Source organism: Salmo salar, chromosome ssa10 (genome assembly GCF_905237065.1).
Source record: "Salmo salar chromosome ssa10, Ssal_v3.1, whole genome shotgun sequence".
Lineage (NCBI taxonomy): Eukaryota > Metazoa > Chordata > Actinopteri > Salmoniformes > Salmonidae > Salmo > Salmo salar.
This window is the reverse complement of record NC_059451.1, coordinates 77,098,485-77,122,913: the sequence shown is the minus strand read 5'-3', so window position 1 is coordinate 77,122,913 and position 24,429 is coordinate 77,098,485. Positions and strand designations below refer to the sequence as shown.

At 41.0% G+C, this 24,429-nt stretch overlaps 1 protein-coding gene across 1 annotated transcript in view; it reads right to left on the bottom strand.

Annotated features, from left to right (window-relative positions):
* LOC106561032 (metabotropic glutamate receptor 8) overlaps positions 1 to 23,530 on the bottom strand; it is a 263,039-nt gene extending 239,509 nt beyond the window's left edge. The window contains exons 1-2 of the mRNA XM_014124591.1: positions 23,176 to 23,530; positions 12,964 to 13,825 (exon numbers count right to left, since the gene is read on the bottom strand). Of these exons, the coding sequence (XP_013980066.1) occupies positions 12,964 to 13,497 (534 nt within the window). The 5' untranslated portion in view covers positions 13,498 to 13,825; positions 23,176 to 23,530. The remainder of the gene's footprint in view (positions 1 to 12,963; positions 13,826 to 23,175) is intronic.
* Between the last annotated feature and the right edge of the window lie 899 nt (positions 23,531 to 24,429).

The window sequence follows — 24,429 nt, the reverse complement described above, 5'->3', positions numbered from 1 at the left end:
ATTATGTGGATATATTGAAGCAACATCTCAAGACATCAGTCAGGAAGTTAAAGCTTGGTCTCAAATGGGTCTTCCAATTGGACAATGATCCCAAGCATACTTCCAAAGTTGTGGCAAAATGGCTTAAGGACAACAAAGTCAAGGTATTGGAGTGGCCATCACAAAGCCCTGACCTTAATCTTGTAGAAAATGTGTGGGCAGAACTGAAAAAGCGTGTGCGAGCAAGGAGGCCTACAAACCTGACTCAGTTACACCAGCTCTGTCAGGAGGAATGGGCCAAAATTCACCCAACTTATTGTGGGAAGCTTGTGGAAGGCGACCCAAAACGTTTGACCCAAGTTAAACAATTCAAAGGCAATGCTACCAAATACTAATTGAGTGTATGTAAACTTCTGACCCACTGGGAATATGATGAAAGAAATAAAAGCTGAAATAAATCATTCTCTCTGCTATTATTCTGACATTTCACATTCTTAAAATAAAGTGGTGATCGTAACTGACCTAAGACAGTGAATTTTTACTAGGATTAAATGTCAGGAATTGTGAAAAACAGTTTAAATGTATTTGGCTAAGGTGTATATAAACTTCCGACTTCAACTGTACATAAAGCTGACTCACTCATTCACAGCTTTGGATCAAAATAAATAAGTATCAACATTCTTTCTGATAGTCTTTAATAAAGATATGTTTTGGTTATACTGACCTGGACACCATGTACAGTATTATAATAGCCATTATGGGCAATTAGTAGGACAATTTACCTTTACCAACACCTCTCTGTATTTTGATACTTTGTGGAAGGGGACTCCCAATTGGATGGGGGCTCCTGCAGTGCAAAATGCGTTGCTACAGATGCAGGTTCGATACCCGTGCCGTCCGCCACCGGGAGACCCATGAGGCGGCTTTTGGTTTTAATTTGGAATCCTCCAATCCTCTATATGTAATTATTGGCGGAGAGTCAAGTCATATTTTTTGTAGGCCTACCGTAGGCCACATGAGTCTCACTACTGTTGAGTAATGTGCTGATAAAAGTGTTGTAGGTCTTATTTATTTAAAGAGCATATTGAAGTTAGAAGCAATAGGATTTGAAGCAATAGCCTACAACTATTGTTGCACCGTTTCGCGCTGCTCTGAGACAAGCATGGGGACTGGTCTTTAACCTCTATGGGCTAGGTGGGACGCTAGCGTGCTACCCGTGGTGCACTCCATCAACAGCAGGTGCATTTCAAGAGCGGCAAATTTGAATCCAAATAAATGTCAAAATTCAAATTTTTCAAACATACAACTATTTTACACCCTTTGAAAGATAAACATCTCCTTAATCTAACCACGTTTTACGATTTCAAAAAGGTTTTACGGCGAAAGCATAAATTTAGAGTATGTTAGGACAGTACATTTACAAGAGTTGTGTGTAATGTTTTGTCAAGTCAAAGACAGGGTCACCAAAACCATAAAACCAGCTAAAATGATGCACTAACCTTTTACAATCTCCATCAGATGACACTCCTAGGACATTATGTTAGACAATGCATGCATTTTTAGTTCTATCAAGTTCATATTTATATCCAAAAACAGCGTTTTACTATGGCATTGATGTTGAGGAAATCGTTTCCCTCCAATAACCGGCAGTCAAGTCAGCATCACAAATTAAATAATTAAAATTAGAAAACATTGGTAAAATATTATATTGTCATTTAAAGAATTATAGATTTACATCTCTTGAACGCAATCGACTTGCCAGATTTAAAAATAACCTTACTGGGAAATCACACTTTGCAATAATCTGAGCACTGCGCCCAGAAAAATACGCGTTGCGATACAGACTAGACGTCATGTTGGGGAGATCTAAAATCGAAAATACTATGTAAATAATCCATTACCTTTGATTCTCTTCATCAGATGTCACTTCCAGGTATCACAGGTCCATAACGAATGTAGTTTTGTTCAAAAAAGCTCATCATTTATGTCCAAAAATCTCCGTCTTGTTAGCACATGATCTAAGCCAGCCGGACTTCTCGTCATGAACGAGGGGAAAAAATATATTTACGTTCGTTCAAACATGTCAAACGTTGTATAGCATAAATCATTAGGGCCTTTTTTAACCAGAACATGAATAATATTCAAGGTGGACGAATGCATACTCTTTTATAACGTATTGGAACGAGGGTACCCAACATGAACTCGCGCGCCAGGTGTCTAATGGGACATCATCGTTCCATGGCTCTTGTTCGGTCAGATCTCCCTCCAGAAGACTCAAAACACTTTGTAAAGGCTGGTGACATCTAGTGGAAGCAATAGGAAGTGCCAAAATATTCCTCAGCCCCTGTGTTTTTCAATGGGATAGGTTTAAAGTCAATACAACACATCAGGTATCCACTTCCTGTCAGAAAATGTCTCAGGGTTTTGCCTGCCAAATGAGTTCTGTTATACTCACAGACACCATTCAAACAGTTTTAGAAACTTTAGAGTGTTTTCTATTCATATATAATAAGTATATGCATATTCTAGTTACTGGGTAGGATTAGTAACCAGATTAAATCGGGTACATTTTTTTTATCCAGACGTGCAAATGCTGCCCCCTAGCCCTAACAGGTTAAATCAACGCAATTTTTATTTTCACTGAATCTCCGTTTGGGTATTGGTTAGACTACAATTATACAATTAGGGTGTAGAAATGGTATGCTCTTAGTGTAACCTTTATTTAACTAGGCAAGTCAGTTAAGAACAAATTCTTGTTTACAAGGACAGCCTACTCCTTCCTCCCCGTCGGGAATTGAACCCCGTTCTCCTCACGTGCCCGCCCGACATGGGGATTCTTTAGCTAAATAGCCCAGTACTGTAGCCTACTCCCGACCGTCACGTTGTACAGCTCCATATTTTCCGTTCCATCCTAAAGGAAATCCAGAGGGTTTTTCGTTTTTCTTGGAATAGAAAGACCATAATATTAATCAATTTAATTAAGCAACATTTCTTAAAATCAGTCCCATATACTATGTTCTTACAAAAAAGGTTTTAAATTCTCTAGTACAGCAAATATTGAAGGCTATCACATGCTTCTCAAAGATCCCCTTTGGTGGTCAAACTAGCACTAACTAGCATTTATGGTACCAGTGGTTCACACTTAAATAACGTGCCATAGAATTCTGTGGCACCATGCAAGATGTGCTGCAGTACGCTGCAACTTTTAACCTGTTATGGCTAGGGGGCAGTATTTTCACAGCCGGATAAAAAACGTACCCGATTTAATCTGATTATTACTCCTGCCCAGAAACTAGAATATGCATATAATTATTAGCTTTGGATAGAAACCACTCCAAAGTTTCTAAAACTGTTTGAATGGTGTCTGTGAGTATAACAGAACTCATTTGGCAGGCCAAAACCTGAAAAGATTCCTTGCAGGAAGTGCCCTGTCTGACAATTTCTTGCCCTTCTTGATTATCTCTATCCATTACAGAGGATCTCTGCTGTTACGTGACACTTCCTACGGCTCCCATGGGCTCTCAGAAGGCGGCAAAAAGCTGAATTGTGGCTTTGCAGGCTCTGGCTGAAAAAAAGTAGCGCGTTTGGATAGTGGCTGGTCACAGTACTGTGAGACTCAGGCTCGTGCCCGCGTCGACCCCATGCTTTGTTTTCTTTCGTCTGTTTACCTAAACGCAGATTCCCGGTCGGAATATTATCGCTTTTTTACGAGAAAAAATCGCATAAAAATTGATTTTAAACAGCGGTTGACATGCTTCGAAGTACGGTAATGGAATATTTAGATTTTTTTGGTCACGAATTGCGCCATGCGCGTGACCCTTATTTACACTTCGGATAGTGTCTAGAACGCACGAACAAAACGCCGCTATTCGGATATAACGATGGATTATTTTGGACAAACCAACATTTGTTATTGAAGTAGCAGTCCTGGGAGTGCATTCTGACGAAGACAACAAAAGGTAATCAAACTTTTATAATAGTAAATCTGATATTGGTGAGTGCTAAACTTGCCGGGTGTCTAAATAGCTAGCCCGTGATGGCTGGGCTATTGCAAAATGTGCTTTCACCAAAAAGCTATTTTAAAATCGGACATATCGAGTTCATAGAGGAGTTCTGTATCTATAATTCTTAAAATAATTGTTATGCTTTTTGTGAACGTTTTTCGTGAGTAATTTAGTAAATTGTTAGTGAATTCGCCGGAAGTTTGCAGGGGGTATGCTAGTTCTGAACGTCACATGCTAATGTAAAAAGCTGGTTTTTGATATAAATATGAACTTGATTGAACAAAACATGCATGTATTGTATAACATAATGTCCTAGGGTTGTCATCTGATGAAGATCAAAGGTTAGTGCTGCATTTAGCTGTCTTCTGGGTTTTTGTGACATTATATGCTAGCTTGAAAAATGGGTGTCTGATTATTTCTGGCTTGGTACTCTGCTGACATAATCTAATGTTTTGCTTTCGTTGTAAAGCCTTTTTGAAATCGGACAGTGTGGTTAGATTAACGAGAGTCTTGTCTTTAAATAGCTGTAAAATAGTCATATGTTTGAGAAATTGAAGTAATAGGATTTTTAAGCTATTTGAAAATCGCGCCACTGGATTAGACTGGCTGTTGCGTAGGTGGGACGAATTCGTCCCGCCTGCCCTAGAGAGGTTAAAGGACGAACCACTGTAGTTTTGATGTCTTCACCATTATTCTACAATGTAGAAAATAGTAAAAATAATTTTTAAAAACCTTTAATGAGTAGGTGTTCTAAAACCTTTGACCGGTAGTGTATGTTTATACACGCAAATATATTTATAACCTCCGTATGTACCCTCTTCCCAGACAAGCCCTTTCCCCTCCTAAGTCTAGGATGTACAATGAATCTCTGTGGCTAGGCAGGTAGTGTTATCGTCCCAGCCCGAGTCCGGAACCTTTGGTACTCCTCCACACATCTCCCGGTCTTCTAATCGGTCAGGAGAGGCTTTGAGACTAGGGAGTATACATTCTTGCAGCCTGCCTCAGTCCATTTTTAACCGGACTCATACACAAAGTGCTATTTGAGAATAAGCGACCCATTCATACTCAAGTGAATATATTGATGCAACAAATATTGAGAGAATAATGATATATAAGTGAAGCTATAACATACTGAGAGCATAATAATGATATAAAAACATTATATAAGACAACGTCATAGGGCAGTAGTTTACAATCTATTAAATCTAACACATGCCTCCAATCTCACCCTTATTAAAACCTTCTGTCTCAGAGACAGGCCCCCTTTGTTATATGATTATAAACATACTAAAACATGCTCAACTCCATAGCCTCGGGGAGTAGGGGTGCAGCACCCCCTGAATATTTCTTTCACAAAAGTAGTGCACTGGTACTTTATTACTATTAGCGGACCGATATAGATGTCTGTAGCGCATACAAAAACATAATTTCAGCATCTCCGCTTTGGCAAAAAAGATAGTTGTATAATCAACCTTTTCACGCGTGAGTTCCAAATATCTCTAACAGTCACCCCAGTGTGAGTTGTTTTATGCACGTGATGTCAGAATGCACTCACTGCTTCAAAACAGGATTGATACACAACAGGACAGTTAGCCTATAGATAATTAGCAGGCAGCGGGGTTATGTTTCAACTTGTCAATTTGAAATTATTTTCTAACAAGTTTTCTTTTCGCACAACAGTTTGAATTGAGGAGTGTTCCACCTCCTAATTAATTCACAGAAGTAGCCCATTTCACTGTTGCGGACAATTTATGTTTGAGGCTTTAATGAGCCAGACAAACTTCTCTTTTCGATCAAGTATGCAGACATTTCTGCAGTCTTGCACTAACTTTTTCCCCGTGGCATTTTTTCTGGCTGGCTCTTGCATTGCCTTCATTGTTGTTTTACTTTCAAATAATAACTTTGGACATGTGTGCGTTCCTATCAAAGTAAGTGCTTTATTTTCTGTATATCGTGTTGTCATTTCTATTCATATAGTATGTATGTATGGAGCATAATGTATTTACAGTTTTATTCACGTTTTTAAGTTCTGGTGACAAATAATGCATTCCGATATTTGCATAGATTTTAACGGACACCTATGAAGTGTGTAAAATATGTTTTTGAAGGTTGTACTGATTATGATGAGCTACATTTTAGTCATTTAGCAGATGCTCTTATCCAGAGCGACTTACAGTAGTGAATGCATATATATCATAAATGTTTTTCTCCGCACTGGTCCCCCGTGGGAATCGAACCCACAACCCTGGCGTTGCAAACACCATGCTCTACCAACTGAGCCACACGGGACCAAAGCTAAGCTTTTTGCCAGCTATGTCTGGTGCCATGTTTGTTGACATAATACAATGCATTCTGGGTGTCACATAAACGTCTGTCAGACCAAAGATGTCATAATGAGGTGACGGAATGGTTCACTCATCTTTTTCAAGCAAACTTCCATAAGTGAATGATTGTAGACAACATCCATACTGCAAACAGTCCTAACTCATCTTGCCTCCTCTTATTATCTTTGGTTGATGTGAAACAAACAAACATGGTGGCACGCACAAACTACCCATCGTCGGATTACTTTCGATTTTTAGAAAGTGTTTTACTCAATTAATTTAATCAATGGTGAGCTCACCTGTGATGTGATGAATTGTAAATAGTAATTGCTATAAGCTAAGTTATATTGTGGTTTCTGTCAGCCGAGAGTTAGCTAAATATGACCTCTTGTGTTACGTCAATCTTTCCTCAGCGTTAGAACTAATGTAGCTTACATTTTCAGGTTTGGATGATTGTGTTAGGCTGTCGCTACTTCTGTGAATGTCTGAACATTGCATCCAAAAATAAACTGGTCACATTCAAGATATAACTTTGTAAGGACTGTATTTGTGAAAAATGTTACTGTGAAAAAACTGTGTCGCCAGCTCAAATGCTGACTGTTGTGTCAATCGAAACTGGACGGTCTAAATAAGCGTTCTAATCACACAGGTTTGAGCGTACGTTGCAAGGACCACTGTAGAATGATCACACCAGTTTGTTGGTACGTGTCAAATCGTTAAGAAGTGTATCTTGCAGGATTCAATAGTTGGAATTGTGATTGTTATTCATTGGAATCCAGAAAGAACAAAACCCTGTCCTCAAAAATTAACATTAAAAGGTGCAGAGCTATGTGAAAGACACAAAACATTTGCATTATGTAAAACATTTTCCTTTATCAAATGACAGCCACTTTTTGTGCAGCATTAATTTACCACCCTTACAAACCACTTAATGTAAATGTACATTCCTGTATTGTACATAGGCTGGTCACCGCTAGCTGTCTAGAGCATATTGGACTGTTAGCTGAATAGATCCATCGGCCAATTTCTTGGGCAATGATACCTATTTTGCCAATTGGACTTGGACCCCTCTGCTACTCGGAACCCTACTAATCCATCACGACTGGTCTATCGACGTCACCGCACACGGAGGCTAAAACTGACTTTCCTCCATTGAGACGTCCCTCTAAGGCCCTTTTGCTAGCCCCGGCCTGCTAGCTGTCTGAATCGCCGTGTCTCCAGCCAGCCCAACCACTCACTGGACCCCTATGATCACCCAGCTACGCATGCCTCTCCCTAATATCAATATGCCTTGTCCATTACTGTCCTGGTTAATGATTAATGATGGTCCCGTGTGGCTCAGTTGGTAGAGCATGGTGTTTGCAACGCCAGGGTTGTGGGTTCGATTCCCACGGGGGACCAGTACGGGAACAAAAAAATAAAAAAAATGTATTAAATGAAATGTATGCATTCACTACTGTAAGTCGCTCTGGATAAGAGCGTCTGCTAAATGACTAAAATGTAAATGTAATTGTCTTATTTCACTGTAGAGCCTCAAGCCCTGCTCAATATACCTTAACCAACCATTTAGTTCCCCCTCCCACATATGCAGTGACATCACCTGGTTTAAACATCTCTAGAGACAATATCTCTCTCATCATTACTCAGTGCCTAGGTTTACCTCCAATGTACTCACATCCTACCATACCTTTGTCTGTACATTATGCCTTGAATCTATTCTATCGAGCCCAGAAACCTGCTCCTTTTACTCTCTGTTCCGAACGTACTAGACGACAAGTTCTGATAGCCTTTAGCCGTACCCTTATCCTACTCCTCCTCTGGTCCTCTGGTGATGTAGAGGTTAATCCAGGCCCTGCAGTGCCTAGCTCCACTCCTACTCCCCAGATGCTCTCATTTGTTGACTTCTGTAACCGTAAAAGCCTTGGTTTCATGCACGTTAACATTAGAAGCCTCCTCCCTAAGTTTGTTTTATTCACTGTTTTAGCACACCCTGCCAACCCAGATGTCCTTGCCATGTCTGAATCCTGGCTTAGGAAGACCACCAAAACCCCTGAAATTTCCATCCCTAACTATAACATTTTCCGACAAGATAGAGCTGCCAAAAGGGGGCGGTGTTGCAATCTACTGCAGAGATAGCCTTACTATCCAGGTCTTTACCCAAACAATTCGAGCATCTACTTTTAAAAATTCACCTTTCCAGAAACAAGTTTCTCACCGTTGCCGCTTGCTATAGACCACCCTCTGCCCCCAGCTGTGCCCTGGACACCATATGTGAATTGATTGCCCCCCATCTATTTTCAGAGCTCGTGCTGATAGGTGACCTAAACTGGGACATGCTTAACACCCCGGCCATCCTACAATCTCAGCTTGATGCCCTCAATCTCACACAAATTATCAAGGAACCCACCAGGTACAACCCGAAATCCGTAAACACGGGCACCCTCATAGATATCATCCTAACCAACTTGCCCTCCAAATACACCTCTGCTGTTTTCAACCAAGATCTCAGCGATCACTGCCTCATTGCCTGCATCTGTAATGGGTCTGCCGTCAAACGACCACCCTCATCACTGTCAAACACTCCATAAAACACATCAGCGAACAGGCCTTTCTAATTGACCTGGCCCGGGTATCGTGGAAGGATATTGACCTCATCCCGTCAGTAGAGGATGCCTAGTTATTCTTTAAAAGTGCCTTCCTCACCATCTTAAATAAGCATGCCCCACTCAAAAAATGTAGAACCAGGAACAGATATAGCCCTTGGTTCTCTCCAGACCTGACTGCCCATGACCAGCACAAAAACATCCTGTGGCGTTCTGCATTAGCATCTAATAGCCCCCGTGATATGGAACTTTTCAGGGAAGTTAGGAACCAATATACACAGGCAGTTAGGAAAGCTAAGGCTAGCTTTTTCAAGCAGAAATGTGCATCCTGTAGCACAAACTCTAAAAAGTTCTGTGACACTGTAAAGTCCATGGAGAATAAGAGAACCTCCTCCCAGCTGCCCACTGCACTGTCTCCACCGATAAATCCACTATAATTGAGAATTTCAATAAGTATTTTTCTACGGCTGGCCATGCATTCCACCTGGCTACCCCTACCCCGATCAACAGCCCTCCACACCAACTCGCCCAAGCCTCTGCCATTTCTCCTTCACTCAAATCCAGATAGCTTATGTTCTGAAAGAGCTGCAAAATCTGGACCCCTACAAATCAGCCACTACACAATACAGTAATTGAGTACATTGAGACATCAAGTGGTTTGTGATGATGTGGCTCAGTTGGTAGAGCATGAGGGTGTAGGTTTGATTCCCATGGGGGACCAGTATGAAAATGTATGCACTCACTACTGTAAGTTGCTCTGTATAAGAGGGTCTACTAAAATGGAAAAGGAATGAATAGACCATATCAGAATTGACATAAGGAACCTGGAAAACAATCGCAGCACCCCCACCCCCAAACTACTTCACGTGGCTACAGTGGGGGAAAAAAGTATTTGATCTCCTGCTGATTTTGTACGTTTGCCCACTTACAAAGAATTGATCAGTCTATAATTTTAATGGTAGGTTTATTTGAACAGTGAGAGACAGAATAACAATAAAAAAATCCAGAAAAACGCATGTCAAAAATTTTATAAAATGATTTGGATTTTAATGAGGGAAATAAGTATTTGACCCCTCTGCAAAACATGACTTAGTACTTACTGGCAAAACCCTTGTTGGCAATCACAGAGGTCAGACGTTTCTTGTAGTTGGCCACCAGGTTTGCACATATCTCAGGAGGGATTTTGTCCCACTCCTCTTTGCAGATCTTCTCCAAGTCATTAAGGTTTCGAGGCTGACGTTTGGCAACTCGAACCTTCAGCTCCCTCCACAGATTTTCTATGGGATTAAGGTCTGGAGACTGGCTAGGCCACTGTGCTTCTTCTTGAGCCACTCCTTTGTTGCCTTGGCCGTGTGTTTTGGGTCATTGTCATGCTGGAATACCCATCCACGACCCATTTTCAATGCCCTGGCCGAGGGAAGGAGGTTCTCACCCAAGATTTGACAGTGCATGGCACCGTCAAACTCCCTTTAAAAGTGTGCTCCTAATCTCAGCTCGTTACCTGTATAAAAGACACCTGGGAGCCAGAAATCTTTCCGATTGAGAGGGGGTCAAATACTTATTTCCCTCATTAAAATGCAAATCAATTTATAAACTTTTTGACATGCGTTTTTCTGCATTTTTTTGTTGTTATTCTGTCTCTCACTGTTCAAATAAACCTACTATTAAAATTATAGACTGATCATTTCTTTGTCAGTGGGCAAACGTACAAAATCAGCAGGGGATCAAATACTTTTTTCCCCTACTGTATGCTCAAGGCAATTAGTCAGTTTCTAACACTGTTGTCCCAAAATCTAATTACACAAATATAGTGCACAGTAATACTGAATGTGTGTAAATTATGGATGATCAAATCCATTTGGTTTTGTACACTTTGGATGGGAATTAATGGATTTCTTAACTCTATAGGGAGGCATTTCGAACTTCAAACATGGTTTTATCCTGCACAGACTGGTTGTGACTTGGAACTTGATTAATTGAGGAATCCCAGTTTGGAATGACAGGTCAATGGGATCTCCCCGAGGTCTACATCCATTTAAACTGCAACTACATCACCACTAACCCCAATTGTTAAAGGTTGGGATTGGGTGAAAGAGAAAGCTGATCACGGAGCAGCACTTAGGGGAAAACAATTCAGAGTTCATCTTGTCATGAGGATGAAGCTATGCATATCCACTCCATTACTAAGACTGTAATTGGGCCAGCCCCTCAGCACATGGATCGATAGTGAAGAAAGCACAGTTAGTCTGTTTATGGGAGTCAATCACAGGTGACTGGTTGCTCCTTAATTGGGAAGGACGGGCTCATAGTAATGGCTGGAACGGAATAAATGGAATGGTATCAAACACATCTCTTCCACTCCATTCCAGCCATTCTTATGAGCCATCCTCCTCCCCTCAGAAGCCTTCTATGGAGTCAATGGAGTGTAAAATCAGAGCTTTAGTGTCCAGGATGTAACATATCCTTCACCAGACATTGATATGTTGTTTTTTCTGAGACTTGCATTGTCACCGGGAGGTGTCAAATGGAGGGGTGTGGGTGTGGGGAGGTCTGAAGTAAGAACTGGGTGAAAGAATTTAAACTTGTTCAAAACAATGGGTTGTGGTTCACATAATGTACTGCACCTAGCAGATAGTTTACATTATCCACTTTCTTAGGGCAGCACCTATCAGCCTGTCAGGCCCTTCTTCTCTCTTGTTCTGACCTCTGATGCTACCTGCTATTCCATCAGTATTTTAAATTACAGTCAACACATTGCTCATGCCACTGCTTTAGGCTGGAGATTCAAACTGTCGGGGTCATTCTCCACTTTCACCTTTTCTCCTCAAGCAGATCACTAAATATTTACACTCTCCTCCATGTTGGGTAAGTAATATCTGTGCTGACCATGAAAAGGATAATGGCTGTATTAGATTAATGCAACATATCAATGCAGGTCTATCACATTTCCCACATTGTATTTTTAGATCCAGAGCAGTTGCTTTCTGTATTACAAAGAAGGGAGACAGAAGATTAAGCTGTTTTGAGAGCAATATGCTGCAATATCACGATCAAATCAAATCACATTTATTTGTCACATACACATGGTTAGCAGGTGTTAATGCAAGTGTAGCGAAATGCTTGTGCTTCTAGTTCCGACCATGCAGTAATATCTAACAAGTAATCTACCAATTCCAATTATCACGATCAAGGTCAATTAAATCACAGAAACATTGGGCATAGTATATATGTTTCCTTTTGGACAGTTCACTTGATTAGCCCAGACAAAAGAATGGGACTAATACATAGCTATGGAGAACAATACACCTTGTCAGGCTGACAGTACATATTCCAACAACTATGTGCTAAAGTACATCTCATTCACTTCCCTCTGGGAACCAAGACTCCATATCGTAGTCAGTCGTTTCGCATCATTGGTTTGACCTTTTCGTGTGTCTACCACTGGTCAGCTGCTGACATTCAGACCTGATTGGCATGCAAGATCTGTTATAAGCTACCAATGATAGTTTCCAGCCTTCTGGAGCTAGAAGTAAAACATATTTTAATAACGCTGACTATATTCTAACGGGGTATCGGGTAATTGAGCTTTATCTGCTTCAATAGCGAACATGCCAAGCACACAGGCCAAACGTCTCAATGCCAGAGCAATATTGTCAACCTTACTAATACCCATTGGCAATGTGACAGGATGATGATGGTTGTGTCTAGAAAATCTCTCAATTTTTAACAAAACCCCAGCCACTAGCTTGGGAGAGGAAAATAGTTATCTAAATAAAAGCCGTTGCATAATGTTTTTATGATGACACCCCACCAAGCCAGAGCCTATCGAAGCCCCATCTGCATTCTAATGTCCAAGACAGCGGAACAAGCCTGCTACGCTAACCAACCGAACCTTGAAGGGATGACTCGTCATAAATCTTTGACCTTTTCACAGCCTTCAGAGTAGGCTAGATCATAGCCTGAGTCAAACCTAAGCTTAAATAATACTGAGAACAAGGACTTTGGAAAAATAAACACAATCCCATTTTCAAATAGCGGAAACAGAATCCTCACCTTGAAGAGCCGCAGGATGTTGGCCACCATGATGGACACCGAGCTAGCCGCTGCCCCTATGACCCCGACCACCTTATCCGGCTTGGCAAAGATGGGTGCGTCCCCGTTGGCGCAGCGCACGTCCGAGCCATCCCTCTCGATGAGTGCCTGGACGAAGGTCAGTGACTGTTCCAGGGCATAGGTGTCTCTGGAACACGTGTCCAGGATACGCGCCCCTAGGGTCACGTTCGGTAGCAGCTCTGGGTCCTTGTTGATCAGGTCAATGGCAAACAGCATGGCTTCCAGCCTATGAATGCCCTTCTCCTTCTTCAGCTCCCCGCAGGGCACTCCTCTCTCGCCACGGGAGTGCACAGGGAATAGGCCACCCAGCATGATGTCACCGTCCAGCCGGATAGAGTGGGCGTACTCCTGCAGAGGCAGCTGCGGGTCCGAGACCTTCTGAGTGGCAGAGACCAACAGCCAGTAGCATTTGGTAGTCAGTAGGATGAGGAAGCAGTAACGGGAGAGGGAGGGGTGTTTGGACTCCCTGGCCATGGTGGTAGCAGTGCGGGTGAGTGGGATAGTGGGTCAGGGGAGGGATGGTGTAGCACTGGAAGATCGGAGCAGCAGGCAGCTGGTGGGTGGTGGTGGGTGCACAGGGTGGGGCGTACCATGGGTGCCCCTCCTCTCTAAATCAGCGTAGGGTTAGGGATGATTACCTCTTGGCTTCAAAGAGCTGCTGATGCATGTCCCTGGCATCACTGGGAAGGGGGTGTAGTTTGAGTGATAAGGGAGCTGGAGAGAAGATAGGCTGAATTTCTCACACTGGCTGGACAGTGGTGATCTCTCTCTGCAATCCTTGGCATCACATGCTCAAAAGACCCTGTTTGTGATGTGAGACAGAGGGAAATACAATTAATCTGTTACACAATGTAGGGTTGAGCTCTCTATTAGACACAGGCACATAAGTCATTAAACATATACAGAGAGGTCCGGAATTACTGGATCCCTTGATAAAGAAGACTGTATAAAATAAATAAGTACAGAGGTATATTGTATGCAAAAACAAATGCAACAACTGTATTATCTTATGCTAATACAATTGCCCAGAGAAAGATTTTTCAATACTCCAGCACCCTCCCCTTGCAAGATAACGCCACTGAGCCTCTTTTTAAAATGTTTTATGAGATTGGAGAACACATTGGAAGGGTTTCTTAGACCATTCCTCCATACAAAATATTTCTCAATCCTTGATAACCTTAAACTGAGTTTATGGGCTGCCCTCTTTATTTCAAACCACATCTTTTTAATAAGGTTCAAGTCCGGAGACTGAGATGGCCATTGAAAAATTTAGATTTTTCTTTGAAGATTTAAATGTGTGCTTGGGGATATTATCTTGCTTGAAGATCCACTTGCGGCCAAGTTTCAGACTCCTGGCAGAGGCAACTAGGTTTTTGGCTAGAATATTCTGGTACTCGCTAAAGTTCATGATGCCATTGACCTTAACAAGGGCCCCAGGACCAGTGGAAGAAAAATACCGCATAATATCAAAGATCCACAACCATATTTTACAGTATGAATTAGTTATTTTCTGCATGAGCATTGTTCTTTCTAAGACCAAACCCACCATTGGTGAACGTGGCCAAAAACTCTATTTTCGTGTCATATGACCATAACACCGGTTCCAATCCAAGTGCCAATGCCATTTAGCAAACTCCAGGTGGTGCTATGGTCAGATGACATGAAAATAGAGCTATTTGGCCACGCATACCAATGGTGGATTACTTGTTAAACAAAATCTCTATCTCTGAGCAATTGTATTAGTATAAAACAATTTTAAAAATTGTAGCATAGCTCAGTATTTGTATTATTTATTTTATAGTGATTTTTTGCTCATCTGTATCAAGGGATCCAATAATTCCGGACCCCACTCTATAAGAAAGGCATACGACCACACACAAAGTCACATATGCTGTTTCTCCTCGCTCTTTCTCAAACACATACACTATATATACACAAAAGTATGTGGACACCCTTCAAATTAGTGGATTTGGCTATTTCAGCCACACCTATTGCTGACAGGTCTATAAAATTGAGCACACAGCCATGCAATCCCCATAGGAAAAGATTGGCAGTAGAATGGCCTTCCTGGAGAGCTCAGTGGCGTTCAACGTGGCACCGCCATAGCATGCCAGCTTTCCAACAAGTCCGTTCGTCAAATTTCTGCTCTGCTAGAGCTGCCCCGGTCAACTGTAAATACTGTTATTGTGAAGTGGAAAAGTCTAGGAGCAATAACAGCCCAACCACGAAGTGATAGGCCACATAAGCTCACAGAGCGGGACTGCCGAGTGCTGAAGCATGTAACAGGTAAAAATCGTCTGTCCTCAGTTGCAACACTCACTACAGAGTTCCAAACTGCCTCTGGAAGCAATGTCAGCACAATAACTGTTTTCAGGAGCTTCATGAAATGGGTTTCCATGGCCGAGCAGCCGCACACAAGCCTAAGATCACCATATGCAATGCCAAGTGTCGGCGGGAGTGGTGTAAAGCAGTGGAAATGCGTTCTCTGAAGTGATGAATCACACTTCACCATCTGGCATTCCGACAGACAAATCTGGGTTTGGTGGATGCCAGGAGAACACTACCTGCCCCAATGCATAGCACCAACTGTAAAGTTTGGTGGAGGAGGAATAATGGTCTAGGGCTGTTTTTCATGGTTTGGGCTAGGCCCCTTAGTTCCATTAAAGGGAAATCTTAACGCTACAGCATACAATGACATTCTAAATAATTCTGTGCTTCCAACTTAGTGGGAACAGTTTAGGGAAGGCCCTTTCCTGTTTCAGCATGACAATGCCCCCGTGCACAAAGCGAGGACCATACAGAAATGGTTTGTCGAGATCAGTGTAGAATAACTTGACTGGTCTACACAGAGCCCTGACCTCAACCCCATTTAACACCTTTGGGATGAATTGGAATGCCGACTGCGATCCAGGCCTAATAGCTCAACATCAGTGCCCGACCTCACTATTGCTCGTGGCTGAATGGAAGCAAGTTCCCGCAGCAATGTTCCAAACTCTAGTGGAACACCTTCCCAGAAGAGTGGAGGCTGTTATAGCAGCAAAGGAGGGACCAACACCATATTATTGCCCATGATTTTAGAATGAGATGTTAGATGAGCAGGGGTCCACAAACTTTTGGTCATGTAGTGTATGTGCACACGACACACTAAAGGCGTCAAATTCAAATCTGGACCTCGAAGTCAGTTCTAATGCTTTTTCATTCTTCCCCTCTAATCAGGGACTGTTTTAGACCTGGGACACCAAGTGGATACAATGAATTATTAGGTAGAAGAGAAAACCAGCAGTATGCCAGACCTCCAGGGAAGGATTTTAATACCTCTGCACTTAAGCATGCACCCATGCACAGGCACACACACACACACACACACACACACACACACACACACACACACACACACACACACACACACACACACACACACACAGCAAGGAATCTCCCTTTGAAAACTGTGAACTCTTCAAAACATACGCACATCTGCAAAAACTGTCTACAAAGCTGTGACTGTGCTTGATAAAAACATCAAAGAATTGTATTATCATGTAGTAAGCTATTGCATTTGCAATGACTCTTATCCTTACCCTGATGTGAATTTAAATTACTGTGATGTTTTCTACATAATCCATAGATATGTTTTTTTACATAATCCATAGATATACAGTAAACCACATAAGAATCGACACAGCAACGTACCCTACAGCCTTACAGATATATTGTCGCACAATAGCATCGACTACAATGACAGAAACAGTGTGTGTGTGTGTGTGTGTGTGTGTGTGTGTGCGCTGGCTGCTAGTCTGTAAAATGAAAACATGCCCGTCCTTTCTTCCGGAACTGAGAGATTGGCTTACTGTCTTTTCTTTCATTGTTGCCTACATAAAAACTCATTATCCACACTTATTTAAGACTCAGAATACTTTTTGGTACAAATGACAATTCTCTTTAGAGTGCCCCTCGTGATTACAGAATCATAAAAATGTTGCGCCTGATCAATCGAGGCTCCATGTGCACATTACAATTGTGTGACATAGCTGTCGGACAGTTCCGGCCCTTACTCTGATCGTTCTTACCTTTTAACCAGATACTGATTGCTACCTGGGAAAACAGTGTGTGCCCTCTCCAGCCAGTCACTCTCATCCCAAAGAGTAACATGGCAGTGAGAGAAAAATGTGCAAGATGTGCATTGTGCACTCCTACATTGGTCTAAATAGTTGTTGTTTTTTTTCGTTTTTTTTTTACTAAATACCAAATGTACAAAATACCAAACAATAATGTTTGTTACAGTTATAAAGCAAATGATCTATAACTCTTTAAAAGAAACTATCGCTGCACAAATGAAGCATGCCGTTTAACCATATCTAGCATAGCATGAGTAGGCCTAAGAATGCATGCACTTGTGCTGCACGTTCTCTTCTGTGGTGAACAGCGCAAAATCATTAACCACCTCCTAAACTCCAGATGTGAAATGCGAACATTTCTATCATAAATGGTAGAGTTGTTCTAGCCTCACAAAAGGTATAGTTCTATGCTAGTAGCCGACTAATTTATGATGGATATTCTGACTTAGTATTGAGAAAATGTGATACATTTCTTGACCTAGAACTTTTGAACGTAATGGGAAAATGTCGATTTTCACCTAAATAATACCCAAAAGTAATAATTTTTCATGAGATGGCCATCAACAATAACTAGTAATGCTGCATAGTTCTACTGTAAAAAAATAAGTTCATTGCTGTAAATTGCAGTAAAATGCTGACATGTACTCACTTTTGAGGACACAAGCTCAGGTACATCGTACAAATATTATTAAAATATTACATATGATTGTTTTCCTATTTAACAAAAGTGGGGTAAATGACTGAAATGCTTTCCAGGGTAAAGGACCAATGCTTTCTAAATATAGTGACAATCAAATTATAAACAACTTACTATAATATTTCACCTTCATTATAACTGTAAAATAAATATGATCATATTTAGTGACAGTACAAATTTGACCCCATTTCATATAACTGATGACAGAGCATTTTCTGCCAAGCCTCCTCTGAGTGACACAAAGAGAACATTTGAATGTCTGCAGACTCATTACAAGTTCAGCTTTACACATAAAGTGATTTTGTCCCCGTTTGACCGAGAGACAGTGGTCATGTTTCAATGCTACAACATTACATTTTTTCATGTTGAGAGCTTAAAATCTGGCAGAAAATATCACAACTGGTGGATTGGTTAGACTGTCCCCTTTAATATGCTATCTCCAAGGCTGGGCTCCGTCCTTCAGAGATGAAAATGGGAGATGAAATCTATTCTTTGTCTGGAAAGGGAGTGACGTGTCACATTTTCTGGCCTATGCAAATGTTGGGGGTAAAACCCTTCAAGTCAGCTCCACTGACAGAGTGGTAGCAGAAAGCAGACAGATGGGGCTTGCTGGCACTATAAGGCACTGCAATGTTTACAGAGCGCTTTGTACACCAAAAGGTCAGTCGGAACCGGTCCAGAACCACTCAAAGTCCTAAATAGGGGACTTAACATCTAAGAGGTTGGCACGGCAGGCTATATACCAGTGGTACTCATTGCTCGGCCAGCGGGCTGCATTTGTGGCTCACAGTGATTTTCTTTTTTTCCATTCATAATACATAACAATGATACAATTTCAATTCAATGTGTTTAATGCAGGCCTGAATCACTTCCTTTAATGTATCTATTGTTCCCTGGACGGCAGATAGATGGCAGTATTGCGCTGCTGTTGAACAGAAACGCCGAAATAGAACGTTTGCCGAAATAGAACGCAACTGCTCAGCTACAGCGACCAATACATATCAGTTTGCTACTAGCTAATTTTGCAGTCTGGTAGACATGGATTGATTTATTGTAAAAAATAAACTTAAATCTACAGACAATGAAAATGAGGGGGAAGAGCTCGAAAACAACTTGACAGCTATGAACGAACAACCACCGGAGAGAGAACCAGGAAAATCAGGAAGATGGTGGCTGGGAGATGCAGCTAGCTAACGTAGCTAACGTGGCTCCGGTGGTTAAGAGAAGGATACGGTCGATTCAAGAAGAACACAGAAAGTTCCAAGAGAAATGGACAGACAAGTAATTTTTAGAATGCATAATGGGACTGCCAGAAGGCAGTCAATTGTTTTAAACAAGCAAATTTAGAGCAACGTTTCCAGTCACACCATGCCCACTAGAGGTCGACCGATTATGATTTGTCAACGCTGATACCGATACCGATTATTGGAGGGCCAAAAAAGCCGATGCCGATTAATCGCCCGATTTTTTTCCCCCCATTTTTATTATTTATTTATTTGTAATAATGACAATTACAACAATACTGAATGAACACTTATTTTAACTTAATATAATACATCAATAACATCTATTTAGCCTCAAATAAATAATGAAACATGTTCAATTTGGTTTAAATAATGCAAAAACAAAGTGTTGGATAAGAAAGTAAAAGTGCAATATGTGCCATGTGAAGAAGCTAACGTTTAAGTTCCTTGCTCAGAACATGAGAACATATGAAAGCTGGTGGTTCCTTTTAACATGAGTCTTCAATATTCCCAGGTAAGATGTTTTAGGTTGTAGTTATTATAGGAATCATAGGACTATTTCTCTCTATACGATTTGTATTTCATATACCTTTGACTATTGAATGTCCTTAAAGGCACTTTATTATTGCCAGTGTAACAGTATAGCTTCCGTCCCTCTCCTCGCTCCTACCTGAGCTTGAACCAGGAACACATCGACAACAGCCACCCTCGAAGCAGCGTTACCCATGCAGAGTAAGGGAAACAACTACTCCAAGTCTCAGAGCGAGTGACGTTTGAAACGCTATTAGCGCGCACCTGGCTAACTAGCTAACCATTTCACATCGGTTACACCAGCCTAATCTCAGGAGTAGATAGGCTTGAAGTCATAAACAGCGCAATGCATTGCGAAGGGCTGCTGGCAAAACGCACAAAAGTGCTATTTTGAATGAATGCTTACGAGCCTGCTGCTACCTACCACTGCTCAGTCAGACTGCTCTATCAAATCATAGACTTAATTATAACATAATAACACACAGAAACACGAGCCTTAGGTCATTAATATGGTCGAATCCGGAAACTATCATCTCGAAAACAAAACGTTATTCCTGTTACATTGCACAATCTTCAATGTTATGTCATAATTACGTAAGATTCTGGCAAATTAGTTCGCAACGAGCCAGGCGGCCCAAACTGTTGCATATACCCTGACTGCGTGCAATGAATGCAAAATGACACAATTTCACCTGGTTAATATTGCCTGCTAACCTGGATTTCTTTTAGCTAAATATGCAGGTTTAAAAATATATACATCTGTGTACTGATTTTAAGAAAGGCATTGATGTTTATGGTTGGGTACTGTTGTTCAACGATTGTGCTTTTTTTCGCAAATGCGCTTTTGTTAAATCATCCCCGTTTGGCGAAGTCGGCTGTCTTTGTTAGGAAGAAATAGTCTTCACAGTTCGCAACGAACCAGGCGGCCCAAACTGCTGCATATACCCTGACTCTGTTTGCAAGAGAAGTGACACATTTTCCCTAGTTAAAAGAAATTGTTAGCAGGCAATATTAACTAAATATGCAGGTTTAAAAATATATACTTGTGTATTGATTTTAAGAAAGGCATTGATGTTTATGGTTGGAGCAACGTGTACCTAAGCGATTATATGCGACGCAGGACAGGCTAGATAAACTAGTAATATCATCAACCATGTGTCGTTAACTAGTGATTATGATTGATTGATTGTTTTTTATAAGATAAGTTTAATGCTAGTGTAACAGTATAGCTTCTGTCCCTCTCCTCACCCCAACCTGGGCTCGAGCCAGGGACCCTCTGCGCACATCAACAACTGACACCCCACGAAGCATTGTTAGCCATCGCGCCACAAAAGCGATAGCTTATGCAATTGTTTCTAGTCACCACCAGATGGCAGTATATTGCAGCGCAAGGGGAACAACTACTTAAGGTCGCAGAGCGAGTGACGTCACCGATTGAAACGCTATTAGCGCGCACCACCGCTAACTAGTTAGCCATTTCACATCGGTTACACTAGCTAGCAACTTACCTTGGCTTCTTACTGCATTCGCGTAACCTCGTGGAGTGCAATGTAAAGCAGGTGGTTAGAGCGTTGGACTAGTTAACCGTAAGGTTGCAAGATTGAATCCCTGAGCTGACAAGGTAAAAATCTGTCATTCTGCCCCTGAACAAGGCAGTTAACCCACCGTTCCTAGGCCGTCATTGAAAATAAGAATGTGTTCTTAACTGACTTGCCTAGTTAAGTAAAGGTCTAAAAAACTAAATAATAATTTTAAAAAATTAAAAAATAGGCCAAATCGGCATCCAAAAATAACGATTTCCGATTGTTATGAAAACTTGAAATCGGCCCTAATTAATCGTTCATTCCGATTAATCGGTCGACCTCTAATGCCCACTTTGACAAAACATATCCAACTCAAAGGACAGCTCAAAGGACAACAAGAAATGATGGAGAAATCTAACACTGTTGCAGAGAAAATTGCTTGGATCCTCGCAAGAAACAAGAAGGCCTTCACAGATGTGGAGATTGTCAAATAATGTTTTTTGGCCTCAGCGGAAATATTGTTTGCTGATTTCACAAACAAGGAAACTATTTTAAAGCAAATTAATTAAAGGACTGCAACTCTCAGACTCAACCATAACAAGACTCATAGAAGACATCGGCGAGGACATCGCTAAGCAACTGATTAATGACATATTGTGGCGCCGTGTTTTAGTATTGCGCTTGACGAAAGCACTGATGTAAGTGACATTGCCTAATTATGTGTTCCCTCAAAATGAGCTGTTCAGAGAGGAAATGTTATGTTTACTGCCCCTTCAGGGACAAACACGAGGAGAGGATATTCTGAAAGCCCTTGTTACATTTTTTGCTGATAATAATATTGACTGGTCAAATCTGGCAACTGTGTGCACTGACAGCGCCCCAAACATGCGAGGGAAGGAGAGGGGACTCAACAATGAACATTGTGAAACAAAAACAGAGAAACAGACATACCAATGCACACCTGGATTACCTCACAAGGATAGCAACAACAGATTATAAATTTTTAATGAATGAAATCAAGGAGCAAAAGAGACATTTTTGCTCATCCAACTACCGAGGTAACCCTAAATATGGGTCTTATACATGTGATGTAGCCTATTTGATGTGTGTATGTATATATTTGTGATATGCTGTACATCAAATCAATTGCATGTACTCTTTTGCTATGAATTTGCTCTCAATTGATAATTGATCATATTGGAAGAAAAAGTACACTAAATGAAAGATCTATGCGGCCTTCTGAATGATTGTCTCAACCCAAAGTGCCCTCCTTACAAAAAATGGTGAGTAACTGCTATATACCAACAGGCTTACTTGTAGACTACCGTAATGGCATGCAGCATCAACTCAACCCAGCGAGTCCATAACGTTTTCTTCAACCCAACAATTGGGACCCACTCATCAACTACAATATCTAAGCGCAGAGCATATATTATCTTTAAATGACTACACACATAAAGCAACAACTTTGCAACAGCTAGTCAAAAAGGCTTTGACTTGAAGATTTGACCCACAGGTGATGATTAAGCAGCCTCCCACTTTGATTCAACACACTGGTTGAATCAACAGCAACATTTTGTCTCAGCCTCATGACAAAATGTGTAGAATAGCATGAGATTAGCTATAAAAGTCAAATTGTTCTATTTTCTCCATGGAATTGTTTTTAGAATTGTAGGAAGTTATTTGAGTCATTGCTCAGACCTTGTGGGCTGTGAAACTGCAGTATGCCCCTGTTCATTCACCCATCACAGCAAAAAAAGCTATATCAATCAAATGTAGACATAATAGTTTTTGCACTTAATAGGCCTAAAGCTATCTAAATGAATGGATTTGATAAAGTTATCAAAATGAATGAATTTTATCGTCCAAGACTTGATTGCACAAGCGTGAGTGTGTCGAAAACTGATATTCTCAATTTCAAGTCTGTAGGCTATCGCTGAAGTAGAAGATAAAAACAAAAATCGAAACACATTAAATAAGGAACATGATTCATATCGCAGAATAAATAGTTATTAGAAATTCAACAATTAAGTAGGACTTACCTGCGGGTTACTGAGATCAGGTCCTTCGCGCTCTCACTGCCAAACCAATGCGGCGCAAGCTTGTGCTCATAGTGCTGAAAGAACACCACAGGAAGCGCGAGCGCATTTCTTGTCTCGTGGAATCACCCAGTACTCCCAACACCACGGTGATTGGTTTTCCAACTCTATGCTACCTAATGCTTCTCTGATGTTTGTTAGTTGTTGCGTACATACTGAGCAGTTTATTTCAATTGACTGTTTCAAATCACCATAACCCATGATCACACATGAAAACGTGTGCAGGGACTATTTAGGACGAATTAATATAATTCATGCTCAGAGTGTTTGCCTAGTCCAAAAGTGCATGGTGGCATGTTCCTTCCCTCAAGACATGCATAGCCAGGCTGGTCTCATACACTATACGTAACATAGTCAACATAAATAGGTAAATATTATTATGATATGTTATGTTTGGTTTAGTTACATAAGCCAGATGGTTACTTAAGGAAAAAATGAAAGTCGGATGGTTGGTTGGGTTGTATGAGTTGGCGTACACAAAGTCTAGCAACCCAGAGGATGAGAGTTTGAATCTCATCATGGACAACTTTAGCTTTTTAGCTACTTTGAAACTACTTAGCATTTTAGTTAACCCTTCCCCTAACCTTAACCCCTTTAGCTAACCCTAACTCTTTAACCTAACTCCTAAACTTAACCCCAAGCCTAGCTAACGTTAGCCAGCTAGCCACCTAGCTAGAATTTGTACATATCATACATTTTCAAATTCATAACATATTGCACAAAACTTTCAAATTTGTATCATATAAAACGAATTTTAATGCATAATATATCATAAGAAATGGGTGGTGGACATCCACAAATTAATACATACCATATGAAACGTAACAGAACTACAAATATAGATTGTCTCGGTTTACATACATAATAATACAAAATGCTCTGAGACCAGGTTGCAGCCAGCAGCAGATTTTATTTGGGGTGTTACAATTTCAAACTGGTAATTTTAAGGCATTGATAGCCTACTGTGGGTGGGACATGCCACAACATGACAGCCTACATAAAGACGACGTAGCCTAGCCTAGTCTTATCTGTAGTTTTCAAAGGACATTACTTTCAAAGTCTACAGGCTAGAATATTATAAACTATCTCAAAGATGTTTGCGAATTATAAATGAGAGGTGATTCAGATCATTCAACATTAGTTCGGAAATACTAAGAGGAAACAGAACCATATTTCTTACTCACACTCTTAGAGGCA